Genomic DNA, 20402 nt, shown 5'->3' with positions numbered 1-20402 from the left:
TTTCCATTCTGCAGCTTCCTGATCAAGGTAAATAAAATCACTCCCTTGATGGCTCAGTTCTGTTACGTGGTTTTGGAAAGTGCTGCTGGGAGTACAGCTTTTCGTCCATTTTTTCATCTTCCCAACATCATGATTTGTCTATGCACTTTCTGCTCAAAGTAGTAAAAATTAATTATGCCACCCTCCACAAGAACCTTGATCAACACAATAACTGGTATCAAAAAAGGGGTGCTGAAACAACAGAACCTAAAATGTTGCACTGGCTTAATGGAAAGAGTAAGAAGGCAGATAATGATTCCAGTATTTCAGGTTGGCACTGTTATGTGATGACTAAACATTAAGTCAAACTGTCCATATACCTTGAAAGGCAGAGCGGAAGCCAACCAAAGCTGCAGAATTAGGAAAAGATAGGAGGGAAAACTGATTTGAGAGGGACGTGAATAAGCTTTGTTTGTTGTGGCACCAATCCCAAATCTGGGGGCAGGAAATGACAAATTTGTTGAATACTAATAAATTCCAGGCACTGTCATAAAATTTACTTTTCTTAAAAAACAAAAAAACAAAGAAACATGGTATCATTAATCCTACTATAGTCAAAGAAACTTGGGTTCTGTTTACAGGGTTTATCTAAGTTCAAAGATAGACCCATCTGACCCTATAGTATGTTTTCTTCATTATCCCATAATACCTCCCATCCAAGTGTGAGCAGCCTTAAGAGTATTTTGATTTGTGCTGGTGTTCACAGGATCTGAGAGAGAGCAACAAGGACAGACACCATCGGGTCACAGAGGAAGAACCCCTTTTGTAGTTGGTAGAAACATAATACTCTATCACTATCAGCAAAGTTATGCAAAGAATGCTAAATGATGTGAATTTACTGAGGGCAAGGAAGCCAAGAGTGTTTCTGCAAAGAGGAATATAAAGAAGAGACAGGATTTGATTAAAGGAAATGTAAGAAATATTCTGTGAGAAAGTTATTAGAATAGCAGTTACAGAAAACAGTGAGCAGATTAGGAAGGGGGATAGTGGTCAGACCCTGAGAGCTGGGGAAGGCTGGAATGATAGGAAAGCAGCAGAAAGCATAGGTCTGACTCTGGGACTACGTACCTAAGGCAGTAGCTAGGAAAGACTAAGAGGCAAAGGGAATAAAGATTAAAGGAAAGACACACAAGAAATTAACTGGACTCTAAATTCTGAATTCAATTCAAAAAAAGCAGGGGGCGGGGGGGGGGGTTGGTCATCAATGGAAAGAGCCTCTGGTTTGTCTCTGAGCCTCAGTCTGAATCGTCACAGAAAACCAAGTCTGCATTTTGGTCAATCTGGGATAAATCCCTGGGTGTCCCATCAGCTACCACAGCAGCTTCGCAATAGTTCCCACCTAGTGACCACAGTTTTCCTAATATGAGGAGGTCATTCATTGTCCCCTCCCCCACCCCCATTTTCCCTCTTTATATTCCCAGGAGATAAAGATAAAGCAGCTGACCCAAAGAAAGCACTCAACACTATTTTGCAAAATTAATTCTGCAAGAGGTCACATGCATTTCAAAATAAGATAGTTTTTTTTTTAAAAAACATACCTTGATATGTCTTCCCATCTATTTCAACCTCATAGGATTCCATAACTTCTTGTATGGCCTCGCCAACATCACACAGACGGACATCAATTCCAGCACACTACAAACAAAATGATGTATACTTTGTTACTCAAAATGCAGAATTTTATAGCAATTTATTAGTATTTTAAAATAAAGGACAATTAAGTAAACTGCTTTGCACATTATAACTTCCTCTATAAAAGTCTTTGGTACATTGTACTAGAATTACCCACTTAAAACCCTAAGGGCAGTAGACTGGTCTTACATAATCCAAAGACCTTAAACAGGCTATAAAATGTTCAAAATATGTTGAATGAAATTGTGCTTCTAGTTCACATACCTTTATTCCAGTGTTAGTGGCATCTTTTACAGCTTTTAATAATGTATCATATTTGGGATTAAAAGTAACAGTAAAAGCACAGTCAATAATCCTACCTGAAAGAGAAAATTCTTAAGTTGACTTATCAGCTTAGTCAATTTGTCTACATCACAGCATCTACTCTATTAACCTTGCTAGTTAAAAGGAAAATAAAATGATGGGTCAAATGAAGGCAACAGTCCCAAGTACTCAGACAGCATTCACAATCAAAAGTGGAAAAAAATATAAGTTACATAAAGGTTTCAGAATAAAAAGACTATTTCCAGTGTTAGTATATATTACTTCAAGATAGTACCAATTCAGTACTAACTCAGATGGATAAGCAAAATTATAAACAGAACCAAATCAAAGAGAAAAACCCGGGGTACTAAAGAATCACAATGTGGGCAGAGAAAATGTATAGGTCCACAGACACTAATTGTCAGTCCAGCTTCTCCAATTTAGCAAATCCTCAGGTAAGTACTTAATCTGAGCTTTATTTTCTCACCTGAAGTGAGATAAAAAAGGTACTAACCTAAGAAGGTTTGGGAGAGAATTTAAAAAAGCCAGCAAGTATATAAAGGTTGATAAACTTAAAGGATCTAAGTAAATGTTTGTTGTTGTTATACGGATAAATGTCTGAAAGAACAACATGAAGAAATGTATGATTAAATTCTTCACACTTTGATAAAAAGAATAATAAACCTCAACTACCACAGTTTGCATTATGCTCCATTTAGCAGGATGCTTAAAAGTAAATCTCAAAATCTGCCTCAACACAGCCCTACTGAAAAGTGAGGCATAAAGAAGAAAATTGGGGAATTCAAGTACCTGCAGCCCCATCCAACAGAGAGAAGACTGTTTTTTTTTGTTGGGGGGGGGGCTTATTTCCAAGAACTCACCACTTATATGTGTTCCAAAGTCTATCTTACAGATGTCATCATACTGTAATACTGTTGTGTCACCAGCATTTGGAGTATAATGGGCAGCACAGTTATTCAGAGAACATCCGGTAGGAAATGCCAGGCCTGCATTTAATCCATTCTCTTTAATTAGCTTTCGTGAACAGTCTTCCAACTTTTCACTATTAAAAAAAATACATTTTTATCCTTATATACCTTACTGGTCATCAGGTCCAGAGAGTTTACTAAAAACTCTTAAATTACTTTCTGGGAGTGATCTGAGCACTTCCTGGATGTGAGTAAGTAACAGTTCTCTGATGCTATGAAAATAGTAGCTCCTCTCTAAAAGATAAAAGAATTTAATTCTGCTAGAAATCTGAAGAAACAAAACCACATGATCCACTTTTAGCTTAGTTTCCTAGGAAATGAGATTCTTGACTTCAATTTAAATGTTGATTATGTTTTATTTGCTCAATGTTGCATTTTAAAAATTGTCTGGATTAGAGAACTGTTGCCTTTTACAGCTAATTACTTCTCAAAGGGAAAACTAGAGAAATAATTACTTTTATTGGTTTCTTCACTGCATTGTAACTATGTTTCATGACCAATAATTCTAATTTAATATGAATTGTTAGACAGCAAAATAACAGATTTTCAAACAGAATATAAGAATCACAGTATTGTGTGCATTTGCACATATAAGTGTACATGAGTACAAAATAGGGTGGTTGAGGTACAAATGTCCTCTTACAATTTCCTCAGTACATCTACAGTACAAGAACCCAGAGATATTTCTAGAAGCTTCACTTCAGGTCTTAGCAAAGTAGTAGTGAAAGCCAAACAATACAACTGGAGTTAGCACTAAAAAAAAAAAAAAAAAGAAAAAACCCAACTTTTTTTATCATGTTCTTACAAAAAACATATTCCTTTTACCAGATTTCTATCATTGTCATCCCAGGCTTGATCCAGCTCATAACATATTTTCTAACTTGTCGATGTGCTTCCGCAGCTTCTCGAAAATCATTCCAAATCTCTTCACTAGCTTGATCTAACGCTTTCTTTTCTTCACTCGTAGTTCTCCAAGCAGCTGTTCGCCTTTATAGTATGTACACCACAGTATTAGTCATTTAAGAAACAGCTGATAAGCATAAAAGCGGAGAGATACAAATATACTAATATAAGACATTTTAGATAAAAATGTTACACATTCAGTTTGTTTTATTAAATGTCAGCAAAATTTCTGAAGTACAAGTAGTCACACAATCAAGCCAAATCAAGTTAAACCTTCTTTAAGACTCAAAAAATAATCCTCAAGTGAGATTTCATTCATAGTCAGAGAGACTAAAACTCTGCCACACACACAAAAAAAACACAAAAAGAAAAAATAAGACAGAAGAGAGTCCTAGAAACCAAGGAGTGGGAGAAAAAGGTTCCACTCAAGGTTACAGTCTAAGAGACTTCAAAAGACCATACCAAAAATTGGCATTTAACTTCATACACAGGGTAAGTACTAATGCAAAAACTTGACCTGGAAATCTACATACACCTCCCTCAAAACATAAATTTGTTTTTGTAGGATTTTTCTAACTGTATGTATGTGTATGTATATATATCTATATATCTATCTAATCTAATCTATCTATGAAGTGATCTTCCTTGAAGGATATGGCTCATATTTCAAAACTTCCAGGAGTAACAAACATTTTTATTCAGTATCTGGGAATGAGGAGATCCACTGACCCCCTTTAAGCAGTATATTTCAAAAGCAGTAACTGTTTTCAAATGAAAATCTTTCAAAAAATTGTAACGTTCACACACTAAGCAATACTGAATATACAGCTCACAAACTCAGTGATCACTGACATATAAATTATATTCAATTATAAAAGTGATGCCTTCAAGGAATTACTATTTATCTCAAAATATGGCCTGCAGGCAAATCCAGCCTAGCACCTGTTTTATAAATAAAATTCTACTGCAATATAGTTATGTCCATTTGTTTACATACTGTCTATAGCTACTTGCATGCTACAAAGGCAGAACTGAGTAACACCCAAGGCCTGATATATTTACTATATGGCTCTTTAAAGAAAAAGTTTATACAACTGCTCTACACTATGCCCCTAAGTTAATGCTCCCAAATGCTGTGAGTTTTTCTGTGTCACTGTCAGGTTCATTATGATTACTTCCTACTGCAGCAGTTACCTGGGTGCCAACAACTAACACTTCTAATTTACTACAAAGATCCAAAGGAGTTGTCCTATGTCAATTTAGGGATAGTTAAGCATCACAGAGGCTTCTTTGACTTATTTTCTTTGGAAATGTATTTTGGATCTGTATACTGATGTTATCAGAAAACTGAAGTATTGCAGCACCATCTGTTAAGGTCAGTTTTAAACTCCACAAACATTTAAATGTGTATGAACTACTTTTATCAGAACAGTGAAGACTCAAGAGGCAATTTCTAATGAAAGTATTCAAATGAACATCCTCAGACTAGAAGGTAACAGGTTAAGATCCTTTAAAAGTATATTCTCAACATGTGGCTCAACCTTTTTCAGCTGCAATACACTTATAGTTGCTTACTCCATGATGGGATAGACAAGCCACAATCTCCTGACCTCCAGATGTAACTCCAGTCCTTTCTCTCCCATGAGTCCAAAAATCTTCCCTGGGAACCAAGAATCCGAATATTCTAAGAACAAATCATTTTCAGACATAAGAGTACTGGGTAAGGTCTCAGATCAATTTTTAAACTAAACATATCACAATTCTCCGTCTCTTACGTGGGCCATAACTCTGGCACATATACTACAGCCATACCTATATGCACAGCCCTGCCTCAAAAGCCAGGCATTTTCGTGAAAAGCAAAAATATCCTCAAACGTTTTCTCTAGAATGGTAAGACGACAGACGATAACTGATGGGTATCAGCCATGAAAATGAAACTGGTCATTATCAATTCCCATTTCTTCTCAATCCTTCAAATCCCCTTCTTATAGGTTAAAATGTTAAGTATAATTAAGTTCCAAATGCTATTTGACTACATTTTAGAATCAGAATATAGTACAATAAAGAGCCCCAATACTGAAATCAACAAGCCTCACATGATCTTACACTTCTGAAGCTGCATAGCTGATTCTTAGAAGCAGTGAATTCTTTGAAAGGTTATGGCATGTTCTTCATTATTGGTTTAAGAGTTACCAATCAGAAAATGGATTAAAGAAATTATTTTTCTAAGTCTTAAGTTCAAATTGAAAGTCATTAGAGTAATATTCAAGCATCTAAAATCATAATTCCAAGCTTGTACTATTTCCAAAAAATATTATGAAGGAGCCTCTCCCCTTTCCTAAATTTAATATTTTGATGTTCAGTCTGTTTAGCAAAAAGAGAGAAATTAGTAAGATGAAAAAAAAACATTCTGAGCTCATAATAATTATCTGAAAGGGCAATTAATTCATCCAACTGACAGAGGTGGGTTAGAAATGCTTTTAAATTTTATTATGTCTGCAACAAAACTATCAGAATAACTGCTTGAAAGAGAATCTTTATAGAAGTGTTTACAGAGTATATAAATTCACACCTCTTTCATATTTGAGTCTTTTCAGTTTTTCATCATTTTTACTAGATTAAAAGCATAAAATATAAGTAAAACCAAAAGATACAAAGGAATCCAACTATTAATTTCAAACAGTCATAAACATTTCTGAATTCATCGCATAGATAACTTAAAAGCTAGTTATATTTGTATCTTTAAAGCACTATAGGCCACATTTATAAAAAACCATTTAAAAATACATGTCTTTAAAAAATAAAAATAAAAAAATAAAAAGGCATGTCTTTACCCCAGAAATAATTAAGAACACACACAGACATGACACCAATTCCTTCCTCTGAAAACTGGTACTTAAAAGGGGCAAAAAAAGCATGTTTTAACTCTGCCTATAAGAAACCATAGTTAACTGATAAAGTTAATTGATACCCAGCTGATAAAGGAAAATGCTTCTTTTAGGTCAGCTAATAAATGTAGAAGGAACAACAGAATTAGAAATTCACCATTTTGCAGTCCCCAATGAAATAACTGATAATGCATGGATAGATATTAAAATAATTAAGTAAAAAGTTGTTGAAGAAAAGGATATTCCAATGGTACCAAACTACCCCCACAGATTACTTGGAAACTGCAAAAAAGAAAGAAGTACCTTTAAAAAAGAAACAGTGGGCTGTGACCACATTAACCAAGTGATCAAATACAGTAAAACTAGTCACAGAAAACCTGACTTTACATCTGATGCAACAGACTATGACACAATATGAACATAGTATCACTTATATGTTCCTGCCAAAGTGCTTTATCTAAATCTAATATAACCCTTTACAACTAATTCCAATTCACAGAAAATAAAGGAATAGAGAAAAGTTTAATGACACCACAAGGAAAACAATAAAATTCTAAATATGAACTAGGTATTTACATGATACTGGAAAATTACTGTTAATTTATGTAAATGTGATAATTTGGAGAATATCTAATTCTTGGGAGATGCTTAAAGTTTGTTTTCTTAAGTAGGCTCCACGCCCAGCATGAAGCCGAACTCAGGGCTCAAACTCATGACCCTGAGATCAAGACTTGAGCTGAGGGGCACGTGGGCAACTCAGTCGGTTAAGCTTCCAACTCTTGATTTTGGCTCAGGTCATGATCTCAGGGTTGTGAGATCCATCCTCGACAGGCTCAGCTCCCAGAGGGGAGTCTGCTTCTTTCCTTCTCCCTCTCCCTATGTCCCTATCCCTCCTTCTGAAATAATTAAATAAATCTTAATTTAAAAAAAAAAAAGACCTGAGCTGAGATCAAGAGTCGGACACCTAACAACTGAGCTACCCAGGCGACCCAGATGCTTGAAGTTTTTAGAAGTGAGGACTCAAAAGAGACTTGGGGCACCTGGCTGGCTCTGTTGGTAGAACATGCAACTCTTGATCTTGGGGTCATGAGTTCAAGCCCCATGTTGGGATTGGAGAATTAACTTAAAAAAAAAAAAAAAAGACTTATTTTTAAATGGTCTGGCAAAAAAAAAACAACAGAAAACACATACATTTATAGAGACATATAAAAATACTGTTGATTTCTTTACTAACATGAAAACAAATTTAGAAATGGGTTACAAAGCTGTTTGTAGTATAGTTCTATCTTGAAAACATTCCCAGGTATTTATAATACACATCTGTATACAGAGGCAATAGAGGAAGAAACAGCATGTCAATAGTGGTTTTAAAATCATTGGCAAAATTTAGAAGATTTTTCTTTTTTTCTTTTTGCTTATCTGTATTTCCTACCTCTTCTATAATGGATATGTATTGCTTATAGAACAACTGTCCCAAACAACTGCCTCCTAAATTTAGAAATAGATATCAAGAATTTCAAAATAATTCTTCATTCTACTTCTAGAGATCCAGAATAAGAGAAAAATCAGACCTGATTAATACTAAGATGTTCATCACAGAATTTTTTCTAATAGTAAAAATTAAAAAACTAGGGAAATATTCAAAAATAGGGAAATCACTAATAAAATTATGCTAAGTATAAAATAGAATAGCATTATAATCATTCAAAATTGGTTTAAAAAATTTTTAATGACACAGGAAATGCACACAGAATGTCAATATTTTTAAAAGGGAAAATTACTAATTACAAGAGGGAAAAACAGTAATGACAAACTAGAGAAACTGGATAATACTTATCTTAGTGATAAAATCTGACATCATGTGCCTCCAGATGTGAGGTAAACCATGAATTACCTACTTGTCTAGCATTCCATCCAAAAAACACAAACTACTGGGGTGCCTGGGTGGCTCAGTTGGTTAAAAGCTTCTGACTTTGGCTCAGGTTGTGATCTAGGCAGGCTGGTTCTGTGCTCAGTGGGGAGTCTGCTTCTCCCTTTCCCTCTCTCTTTGCCCCTGCCCCTGCTCGTGCTCTAATAAATAAAATCTTTTAAAAAATACACAAACTTCTCTCAAGTAATTCAGAAAAAGTAGTATGTATACAGATTCACCAATATATTATTTTCCACATTTACCTTCTTTCTATCTTGCAAGGAGAAAATGTAATCTTACTGGTATATTATACAGTATATGTATAATTGTCATATTCCATTGGGAGAGAGAACGATAGATGAGGCAAATGTTAAAGAGAACCTGAATGAAAAGTATGTAGGAGTTCTTTGTACTATTCTCTTAATATGGAATTATTTCAAAAATAAAAAGTTAAATAAAATATTGTACTCAACCTGAGTGGTCGTTACACAGGTAAGTTGTGATAATTCATATAATTTTTAGTAAGTTTATTAAAAAAAAAAAACAATGAAGGGGAAAAAAAAGAGAGAGAGGCAAACCAAGAAACAGACTCTTAACTATAGAGAACAAATTGATGGTTACCAGAGGGGAGGAGGTGTGGGGGATGGGTGAAACAGGTGATGGGGACCAAGGAGTGCACTTGCACTATGTTGTACACCTGAAACTGTATGTTAACTAACTGGAATTTAAATGAAAACCAAAAAAAAAAATGAAGGCAGATACAAAACTATATTTAATACTTTACCAAGTATTAAGAATACTGACTCTGATCTATTTGCAAATAATCAAAACTGATTATATGAATGTCAAAAATATCAAAACTTACTAAAGAGCAAACATAATCACAATAATTTTTTTTTATTTCTCCATGGCATACAACATTGCTTTTCTTTTTTTTTTTTAAAGATTTTATTTATTTGACAGAGAGAGACACAGCGAGAGAGGGAACACAAGCAGGGGGAGTGGGAAAGGGAGAAGCAGGCTTCCCTTGGAGCAGGGAGCCTGATGCAGGGCTCGACCCCAGGACCTAGGATCATGACCTGAGCCAAAGGCAGACACTTAATGACTGAGCCACCCAGGTGCCCCCAACACTGCTTTTCAATATTTAAGTATTACTCCAAAAACTATTATAACATATAATTAATATCTTCCTCTATTGTTTCAAAAGCAGAAGTTATTCTACCTCCATAATGTTTAATTTGCAATAGAAAATAATAGTAAGGAGGGAAAGGTAGTCTTTAACGTTTATAAAATCTCAATTTTTCTTGTATTAAACATTACTTCAAGTGTTCCACCACACTCACATGGTTAAAAATATTAACAATCTATTAATAAGTATAGGAAATCAATAGCTTTCTTCCACTTTAGCAATACACATATAGAAATGGAAACAGGTATAAAAACATCTTGTTTACATCAGTAACAAAACCATAAAATACTTAAAAATAAATTTAACAAAAAAGGAACAGGATCTACCTGAAAATAAATCAGAGTAAGTGGGAAAACATACTATGACAATGGGTAAGACAATGTGACACACCTGTCAATTTTCTGAAACCAATACATAAATGCAATTCTGATCAGAATTCTAAAGAAAGCATTTTTCTGTGGGTATGTGTGTTAAGACTATGTGACCGAGAATAGCTAAATATAAAAAAGAACTGTGCTTGGTGCGTGTGGCAGAGAAAGACTTGCCTTATCAAACTATCAATATATATTATAAAGTTGCTGATAATCAGATCCAAATAGTACTAGCACAGGAATACACAAGTAGATCAGTAGAATAATAGAAATTGGTTGATTATGAAAATATAGTTCCATTATATGAGAATATAGTATATGGCAAAGGTGGGCATTCAATTCAGTAGAATGAATTATTTAATAAACAATTCTAGCACAACCGGCTATCCATTTGAAAGAAAATAAAATTAGCACTCCCAATCCTATACAAAAAAAATTCCAGACTAACTAAAGATGTAATAAAACACAGAGTAAGAGTTTGAAAAAAAATCTAAGAGACTGCTAGGAACCCAGAAATATAAAACATAAACATACACTGTATACAAAATTTTAAAACTTTTGGAAGAACAAAGTCAACAATCAAAAAGTGCTCAGAATCATTAGCAGTTTGGGAATCATAAGCTAAAGTATTAATATATTCTTTGATTCAGCAACTCCACTCCTGGAAAACTATCCCATAATAAAACTGCCATAACATAAGGAGATAATACACACACGTGTGTGTGTGTATATATATATAAAATATATACGTGTATGTATATTCGTAGAAATGTTCATTACAGAATGGTTTGTAATATGGCAAAACAGAGACAAAACGAAGGCTCATCAATTAGAAAACGGTGGAATAAAGTATGGCATATTCACACTATGGAATATTATGAAGCCATTCAAAAGAATAACTGCTATTCTGACTGACTTGGAGGGCCTTCCAAGAGATAGTCCTGAAGGAGAAAAGGTGAGGAAAGTGTGCCTAGGATTCCATTTTGGAAAACAAGACCAAGAGTCCCATTACATAAACAGACACAGATGTACACAAATATGAGTGTATAAAAATATGGAAGGCTACCTGCTAGGTGGTTACATGGGTCTGGAAGGAAGGGAAGGAAGAGGAAACAAGCAAAATAAATAAATAAATAAAAATATTGTATTTAAAAATAAATGTGATTATAGGTACTATGAAAATTTAAGTTAATTAATGTGAAATTACTTGTCTGTGACATTTCAAAAATAGATGCTTTAAGAGAGGGATAGTGACTGATGAATTCAAATTCAAAGAAAACATGCTCATGACATAAAATTTCAGAACTTTATACTTATTCTCTGGAAGTACTGGGAATGAAGGAGGGGGATTAAAATATAACAACATCATGTTCTTTCCTAAAGTTTAAAGAAAAACAATGATGTCTACAAATCAATGAAACAAGGCTACAGTAGAAGCTTTCTTAACCAACTATTGCAACCACTGGATTAACTGATGCTCTTGAGTCTCTCTGTAAAATATACTAACCAATGCCCATTGTATGCTGAATATGACGGGCTGACAGGTTCCTATTCTGAATAATAATAACAGCAGCAGCTAACACTTAATGCTTACCATGTGTCTGTTACTCTCCTAAGTGCTTTACATATATTATTCCTCACAACCCTATGAAGTGCTCATTTTATAGATGAAGAAATGAAAGCAAAGACATGATAAATTACTTGCCCAAGTCACAAAGCTAATAAGTGTTCAAGTGAATCCCAGCTTCCGTGTTCTTAACCAGTCAGCAAAATGCCACTGAATGTCTGCTGACCAGCTGAAATGTATCCTTTCAGAATCAGGTGATTTGTCTTCCAACAATCAGGTGATTTGTCTGCAAACCAGTGTAAGTCATCTGTACTTGTTAGTATAATTATGTAATTTAGTTATATAGTACATAAAAAGAATTTTTCCAATGAAACTGACTACTCAGAAAAGTCTCAATAAAGGCAAGTCATCAAAAAATATTTCTGTCAAATTAAGTGTAGGTAAGAACTGCAAATGGTTTCAGGAAAAAAATGTAAACATCCAGGTATCAGCCCTCAGATTAATTAGCTTTTATTCTTCATGGAAGCTCAAAATGGATTACATTTATAGACAATGCATTATGGATATAGATTATGGGAAGAAAAAAGTGGAGTACAATACAAATCCATGTTCAAATACTGAGACTGATGAAAAACAAATGTTTAAGTTAATTTTTATCAATAAAGATTTTTATGTTTTGTGATCCCCACTTTAACATGCTTTTTTGATTAACTGAACTATTACTGGTCCCAATCATTTTGGATAAGAGGGCTTCTACTGTATTTTCTGTAACAAATTCACAAGCTTTTATTAAGGTAGTGGAGCAAAGTTCTGAGAAAAATCAAATCCGCTTTATTGCTAAGCTACAACTTTCAAAGTCAAACTGGAAGTTATTTTATGATTCTTACCCATCTTGTGTGGGTGGGTACTCGCATTCTTGTCCTTTGGGAAATACACCGTTAGGATACAGGTCACATATTGGAACTGAGGGAGGGTCTGTTTGAACTTTTGCTGTGAGATACAAATAAAGCATTAACTTCTGTAGTTAAAAATAAAATTAAGCAGTTATCATTACAGTTTTTCTCAGTTCCTAATGGTTGTTATATGTCCTAATTTTAAGGAACCTCCTTGCTATCACAGCCTTGTAGTTAAAAACAGAAGATATTTCACCATGCTGGCCACCTCCTCTCCAATTTACTGTTGCTTGGAACAGAAATATTCAACTCCTCAGAATTCTATTATGTATTTAAACAGTATATGCCTTGGCAGAAAGCACATTTCTAATATTTTTGTCTTTATTTACTATACCAGAAATGGAACAGCATATAGAGGCTGGTTTTCACAAATAAAAATCAAAGAGGCAACAAGAAAGTATGAAAGAAACCCTATAACAATGAGGTAAAAATATAAAGCTATTATGTATTAATAAAATAAGTGAAAAACTTATTTCAAGGGTATATTAGGTATAAAAGTTAAGAGTATACACACCCAGTGCTAAAAAAATTTAGGTAGCCATTTACAAATTTCCAAATACTTTTAAAAAGTTATAGTCCTTAGCATACGTTTTAAGGACATTATTTCCCAAACTATATTCTAAAAGACACCAGTGTTCCAAGATGATTTTTAAAAATATTTGGAGATTTGTCTTCTAAAATTTTTTTAAGTATATAAGAACTAGTTATAGAATTCTTATTATATGAAGAACTGCCTTTTAGTAATGAACGCTGTTTCCAAAAAATGCCAGAAAGTGGAGTGTATTAATTTATGTAGCAATATAGGACATTCGATACATATCTGCAGCATTTTCAACTACTGAGGTGAAATATGTGGTTTCCTTTTGATTATAACTGGTCTTATGGATTTTGTGTGTCTTTAATTTTAACACCTATTTTGCTCTCTTTGTTCTGCAGTGGGGGAAAAAAAGAACTATATAAATAAAAGTATAACCGTTTATTGAGCCAAATCATTTATCTATGGAACCACGTTTTGGTTCCTTCTTTTAATTCAAACACTCAGTATCTTATGAGCATCAAACATTTTTCTGTCTTTACATAATGTTTAAAAGTGTTCTATGGGCAAATCAACTTGGGAAACACTGTTTTAAGATTCTCCCTAAGAGGGAACATTAGAATTTAAAATCAAAAAAGATCTTAGAGGTCATCTAATTTTGCTTTACACAAATTTTACTTTTCATTTCTACTGATTCCTTCCTCACTATGATGAGAAACCACTTTAAAGGATATGGTTCTTAACACTTTCACCCCTATTTGCCAACCTTGAATTTGTCAGTGTTCCTTTTAAGGTGGTATTAGAATTGACTTGTAATAATAGTCCAAATAAGGTATAATTAGTTTAAGACTATACTACTGATTCTAAAAATCCTAAGCTATTAAATAGTTACAACTCCCTGCTTTTTGGCTTACATTATACTAGCACTTAAAATCCTTAGATCCTATCACCCTGTATTAACATTATATATGTCTACTAAATTTCAGCTTGTTAATACTAGCCTATTTCTCAGTTTTCCTGATCTTTTGAAATCTTGAGTTTTATCAACCAAAGTATTATCGTGTCACCCTCAGCTTTATCTCATCTACAATTCTGATAAAGATGCCTTTTATATTGTCCATAAATTATTAAGACAAAATAAAAGACTCAAAAAGATCATTAGAGAAAAATTTTGTAATTAAAATATGAGAGCTGAAGTCTAGCCTTAACCACTTATTAACTGTGACTTGGACAAATGGCTAGATGTGCCAAGCCTCAGTTTCCTCATCAACAAAATGAAGAACCAGATGAAATCTTAGATAACCTTTGAAAATTATAATGTACTACGTCCAAGTTATTATCTAAAACTATGCATAATTATAACAATCTGTACTGCAGTTACCATTAACTATCACTTATAATTCTCTCACTTTATAGATGAGGAAAATGAGGGCAGTGAACGGTCCATAATTACATTATTTGGCTTATTCCAGAAGTGATTTACGACAGTCTACAAGGGTATCTAAAATACACAAATAAGAGACAGTAAATTAGAGAACAAAAATCAAAACATGGAAAGAACATAAAATAGAACCTGAAATACTGCCAATACAAAACCAGTTTGGGCTCTAAGCCCTCTAGTAGCCAATATTTAAAAAAAAAAAAAAAAAGGCTAGATTATTTGCATTGGTCACGTTTATGAGATAAGCATATAAAGTACTAAGGAAAAGCACAATTATTCTTGATACCAAGAGCAGACAAAAGACTGTCTCTTGAGAGTACTCATAAAGAAATATAATGAACAGTAAGTTAAACAACATCCTCAGAGGAAGCACAATAAAAGATGATGGCATCACACTAAAACATCTGTCAGTGGAAGAATTTTACCAAGGGCAAATACAAAATAGTCCCTTAACATTCCTCCCAGCTTATCTACCTTCATTAGGGAGTAATTTAAGAGTATTGGGAGAAATAGTTCTCTCTCAAGCTGTTCTCAGGTAACACCATGTCTCGAGGACATTTCTAACAATTTGTGAATGGAAGGAATATGACATCACAATCCCTGGAAGATTCCTAGAACACAGGTAACCTGTGCTCATTAAATACAGACTATGCTGGGGACAGAACTGACATCCTATGACTAGAAGGATCTAAAAATAGATGCTGAATAGAAAAAAAGGCTATCCCATCCTCATCTGGAGACACATCAGGAAAATTGCTGGTAGAGCCAAAAGCTTTCTTAAAAAATATTTAAGAATATTTCTCTTAACATAGAGATAAAAATGAACCAAGCCTCCACTATTCCGATTCATAAAATTTTAGCCTGAAAGATTTAAAGGAAGGTATAACCAGATACTCAGTGGTCCCTACAGCCCAAAGGGCATCCAAGATTGGAACTTGCTCTGATTCTCAACCCAACCTTTATTCCCCAATACTATACAATCTCCCCCTGGTCTCCCTAATAGAATTTCAGGTCCCTGAAGAGGTTTGGTTTGCCATATATAGAAACAAAACAAAAGCAGGATCATATTTTAAGTAAATATGAAATAGTACAATGTTATTAATAAAATTTAACCATATGCACAGATTTTAAATAAGGGTACTCCTCATTAAATATTTATCAAGAATCTCATAATTTCAAAGCTGGCAGGTGAACTGCAAACTATGTTTATCCTGTTACGCACAGTGGTACCACTTTACTCATCCCTCACAGAACTGTTACTTGTATTATTCAAGTTTTAAATTACAAATTCATTCCTAAATTGCAGTAAAATGCAACCAACTTATTATTAACATCCCTTAGCTCAATAATAAGTAAAGAAAATACCAACAGATTGTTAAATGAAAAAACAGTTGCAGGTTTCACTAAATTCCACCTCTAGTAAGCCTAAATTTATCTCACGCAACTTCAAACCTACTCTTCAAACCTGCTGGTTAATAAATACTTTTTGTCAAGTAAGATCAACTTAAGACACTAACGTCCTCTCTTCTTCTTCTTCTTTTTCTTCTTCTTTCCAGTTGCTCCATCTCCATCCCCATCTCCATCTAGGAAAAGGGCATTTCAAGTACATATTTATTTAAACCTCATAAGCAGAGTTGAACAAAGCAAGCACAAGCAGACAAGTACACACACACACACAAAGCATCTTAAATAGGATATAATAAAACTGACCCAATATTCTTAGAAAAGAATTCTGAATATTGCTAATGTAATCAGAATTTGACTTGTGTAATCAAAAGCACTAAGGAAACTTTACTTTGACTTACTCTAATAAAAGAATTGTTGAATAAGATATTCTTAAGAATAAAAAATGTGTTACAACTTTTTCAAAAGCTAGGAAAAAGAACTAGTGTTAGTTTAATACCAATAATAATGACTGTGTGACTTTACCTAAAATAATACTAGTTTGCTTACGTATGCTTTGTGGTTCAACACTTGCATTTCATGATCTCATGTGATCCTCAAAGCAATTTTATGAGGTAAAACAAGGAATGTTTAAGGGACATGCCCAAGAAAATCCCAAATAGTAAATGGCAGAACCAGACCAAGAATATGTTGCCTGATTACTAATCAGGGAGGAGTATTTGGGGTGTCATATTTTAAAATATCTTTTCCTGCATAGTTATTATTAGAGAAGAAGAGTTCTCCTTCTGGATCAAATTATATGCAAAAATCAGAGGGCATGTATGCTCTTCCTAGGTTCACAGTTCTCAGATTCTCAAAAGAACCTGATGCCCAAAAATGGGGATTAAGAACTGTTTCAAAAAATAGTTTGCAAGGGGCACCTGGGTGACTCAGTCGGTTAAGTGTCCAACTCTTGATTTCAGCTCAGGTCTTGATCTCAGGGTCATTAAGTTCAAGCCAAAGTTGACAAAAGAGTACCCAAAATAGCCAGTATCTGCCTGTCACTTTTTTTAAAAAAAGATTCTATTTATTTATTTGAGCAAGAGACAGAGAGAGCATGAGTGGGGTGAGGGGTAGAGGGTGAAGGACAAGCAAACTCCCCACTGAGCCCGTGGAGCCAGACGTGGGGATCGATCCCAGGACCCTGAGACCATGACCTGAGCCGAAGTCAGATGCTTAGCTGACTAAGCCACCCAGGCACCCCTGCCTGTCAGTTTTTATAACAATCTTTTATGAAGTCCATACCATACTCTTGAACTTGGAGAAAAGATAAAGAATGCTATTATGGCCAAGACTAAATAAATAGTGACTTAAAACATTTTAAAAAAAGGATCAAAAATAGACTGAAGGGTCTGAATTTCTAAAAACACTGCTCAATAAATTTCAACAATTATGAAGCACATCAACCTACCCACAAATCACACTGCTATGAAATAGGGATGAATAGGAAGCTGTGGCAGACAATTAGAAGTTGACAGTTTAATAGTATGTTCACCATACAGTCTTTTAAATGTTTCACATAGTGGCAGTAACTCATGGCTAGCATCAGTAATTTTAGATCATGAAATCCACACCCATAAAACAATGTCAAATGACTGCTTACATTTTCTAATCAAAGAGCTCCTCCCTTTTTACTCCCAGATTGATAAGCAGGAGCCATAAAAGAAATCTTCTCACCACTATATTCTAATTATCACACCAAATTGCAACCTTTTTTAATTTTTACAAAATGATTAGGGGCTTACAATGACCCCTACTTGTCTGTGAGCTCCTTAAAGATTACATACCATTTCCTAAATTAAGACACAGGACTAAGCATGTGATAAATATTCACTCTATTCAACAAATGAATGTTCTTTTAGTTTATTTTATCCTGCTTTTTTTCACCTAAATGAGAAACAGGAAATAGCAGTTGAGCAAAGAGGGAGGTAACATGGGGCGCCTGGGTGGCTCGGTCATTACGCGTCTGCCTTCGGCTCAGGTCATGATCCCAGGGTCCTGGGATTGAGCCCTGCATCAGGCTCGCTGCTCGGCGGGAAGCCTGCTTCTCCCTCTCCTACTCCCCCTGCTTGTGTTCCCTCTCTCACTGTGTCTCTGTCAAATAAATAAATAAAATCTTAAAAAAAAAAGAGGGAGGTAACATGATATAGGGCTTTAATGGACTGAATGATAGGAAACTGCCAATATTTGATAATTTTTTACTTACGAAATTGCAATTTTTTTTATTATTATTTTTTTGAGAGCAAGAGGAAGGAAGAAAGAGAGGGAGGGAGAAAGAGAGGGAGAGAGAGAATCCCAAACAAGCTCCACATTCAGCACAGAGCCCAACACGGGGCTTGATCTCACAACGCTGAGATCATTTCCTAAGCCAAAAATCAAGAGTCGGACACTCAACCCACTGTGCTACCCAGGCACCCCTCATTTTTTTTTTTAAGATTTTCATTTTTATTTTTAAGTAACCTCTACACCCAACGTGGGGCTTGAACTCACAACCCTGATATCAAGAGTTGCACGCTCTATCAACTGAGCCAGCCAGATGCCCACAAAATTGCAATTTATGTTCAGTCTTATGAATTGGGTACAGGAAACACAGGAACACAGTGGAAACACACAAATATGACTGACTTACTCATTATTGGTTTCTAGATTCAAAAGCCCAAAACACAACTTTCAATTTCCTCATGTGTCATATAATCTAATTCACATATTCTGCACTACAATTTTAATAGTAACCTTCATTCATTCAATAAATGTTGCTGAGTTCTTAAGTGACAGGTAATAGGGGCAGAATAGCAAACAAACAGTCTTTACTCTGGAAGAACATTCAATGCCTAGCATACTGCTACATACACTAGATCCAACCTAAAACAAATGCTTCAGGATGTATAACCAGTTTTAGGGGCGCCTGGGTGGCTCAGTCGGTTAAGCGTCTGCCTTTGGCTCAGGTCATGATCCTAGGGTCCTGGGACTGAGCCCCACATAGGGCTCCCTGCTCGGCAGGCAGTCTGCTTCTCCCTCTCCCTCTGCGCCCCTGCCCTGCCCTTGTGCACAGGAGCACAAGCGCTCTCTCTAAAATAAGTAAATAAAATCTTGAAAGAAATGTATAACAAGTTTTATTTACTTATTTTCTTAAGATTTTATTTATTTGTCAGAGAGAGAGAGAACACAAGCAGGGAGAGCAGCAGGCAGAGGCAGAAGCAGATCCCCATTGAGCAGGGAGCCCGATGCAGACTCTACTCCAGGACCCTAGTCATGACCTGAGCCAAAGGCAGTTGCTTAACCAACTGAGCCACCCAGGCGCCCCTAACCAGTTTCAAATACATACTAAAAATCCTGCCAGCTGTGTGACCTTGGGCAAATTATTTAGCCTCTCTCTCCCACGGTCTCTTCATCTTTTAAATGAGAGAAGATGAAGCTCTTCCTTTGATACTCAATCATCCTTCTGAGGCTAGTTATTTTATCCAGTGTTCAAGGTCTGTATTCAGTATAGGATAATAGCTGCTGTTTATTGAACTCTTGCGCAAGTTAGTAGTAAAGCCTGGATCCAAATACAAACTATATGTGCTTATACTCCCATGCATTATACTGTGCCACAATTTATGTTTTTATAAGTCTTTCTTTCACAGCATCCCAGGCTATTCTTAACAGGCAGAGGCTGTTCGTATCTATTTCTGTATTAGCCCTATACCCAAATCAAGTAATATTTGCTGAATGAAAATTGGACATCTATATGCAAGAAAAAAAAGGAATCTCAGTTCTTACCTTGCACTATATACAAAAATTAACTCTAAATGGATATATAAAACTTCTTGAAGAGAATATAAGAAAAAATCTTCATGACCCTACAGACAGCAAAGAAATCTTCTTTGCTGTCAGACAGCAATTATATAACTTTTTGGATAACACGCAAAAAACATGACCCATGAAAAAATAAAATAAATGGAACTTCATCAAAATTAAAATCTTTTCTGCTGCAACAATACCAGCATGAAAGAAAATATTGGTAAAACATATACCAGATAAAGAACTTATATCAAGAATAGGGGCGCCTGGGTGGCTCAGTCGTTAAGCGTCTGCCTTCGGCTCAGGTCATGATCCCAGGGTCCTGGGATCGAGTCCCACATCGGGCTCCCTCCTCGGGGGGAAGCCTGCTTCTCCCTCTCCCCCTCCCACTGCTTGTGTTCCTGCTCTCGCTATCTCTGTCTCTGTCAAATAAATAAATAAAATCTTTAAAAAAAAA

The 20402-nt window shown here is 35.0% G+C and overlaps 1 protein-coding gene across 2 annotated transcripts in view; it reads right to left on the bottom strand.

The window, feature by feature from the left end:
* Positions 1-20402, bottom strand: part of METAP2 (methionyl aminopeptidase 2) — a 29169-nt gene that overhangs the window by 3537 nt on the left and 5230 nt on the right. For both annotated transcript variants that reach the window (XM_081822209.1, XM_081822210.1), the window contains exons 3-8: positions 16237-16302; positions 12678-12780; positions 3789-3950; positions 2856-3037; positions 1936-2030; positions 1578-1674 (exon numbers count right to left, since the gene is read on the bottom strand). In XM_081822209.1, the coding sequence (XP_081678335.1) occupies positions 1578-1674; positions 1936-2030; positions 2856-3037; positions 3789-3950; positions 12678-12780; positions 16237-16302 (705 nt within the window). The remainder of the gene's footprint in view (positions 1-1577; positions 1675-1935; positions 2031-2855; positions 3038-3788; positions 3951-12677; positions 12781-16236; positions 16303-20402) is intronic.

Source organism: Leptonychotes weddellii, chromosome 5 (genome assembly GCF_054177405.1).
Source record: "Leptonychotes weddellii isolate Sample4059 chromosome 5, ASM5417740v2, whole genome shotgun sequence".
In the NCBI taxonomy this organism is placed as follows: Eukaryota; Metazoa; Chordata; class Mammalia; order Carnivora; family Phocidae; genus Leptonychotes; species Leptonychotes weddellii.
This window is presented reverse-complemented; position numbering and strand designations above follow the sequence as displayed.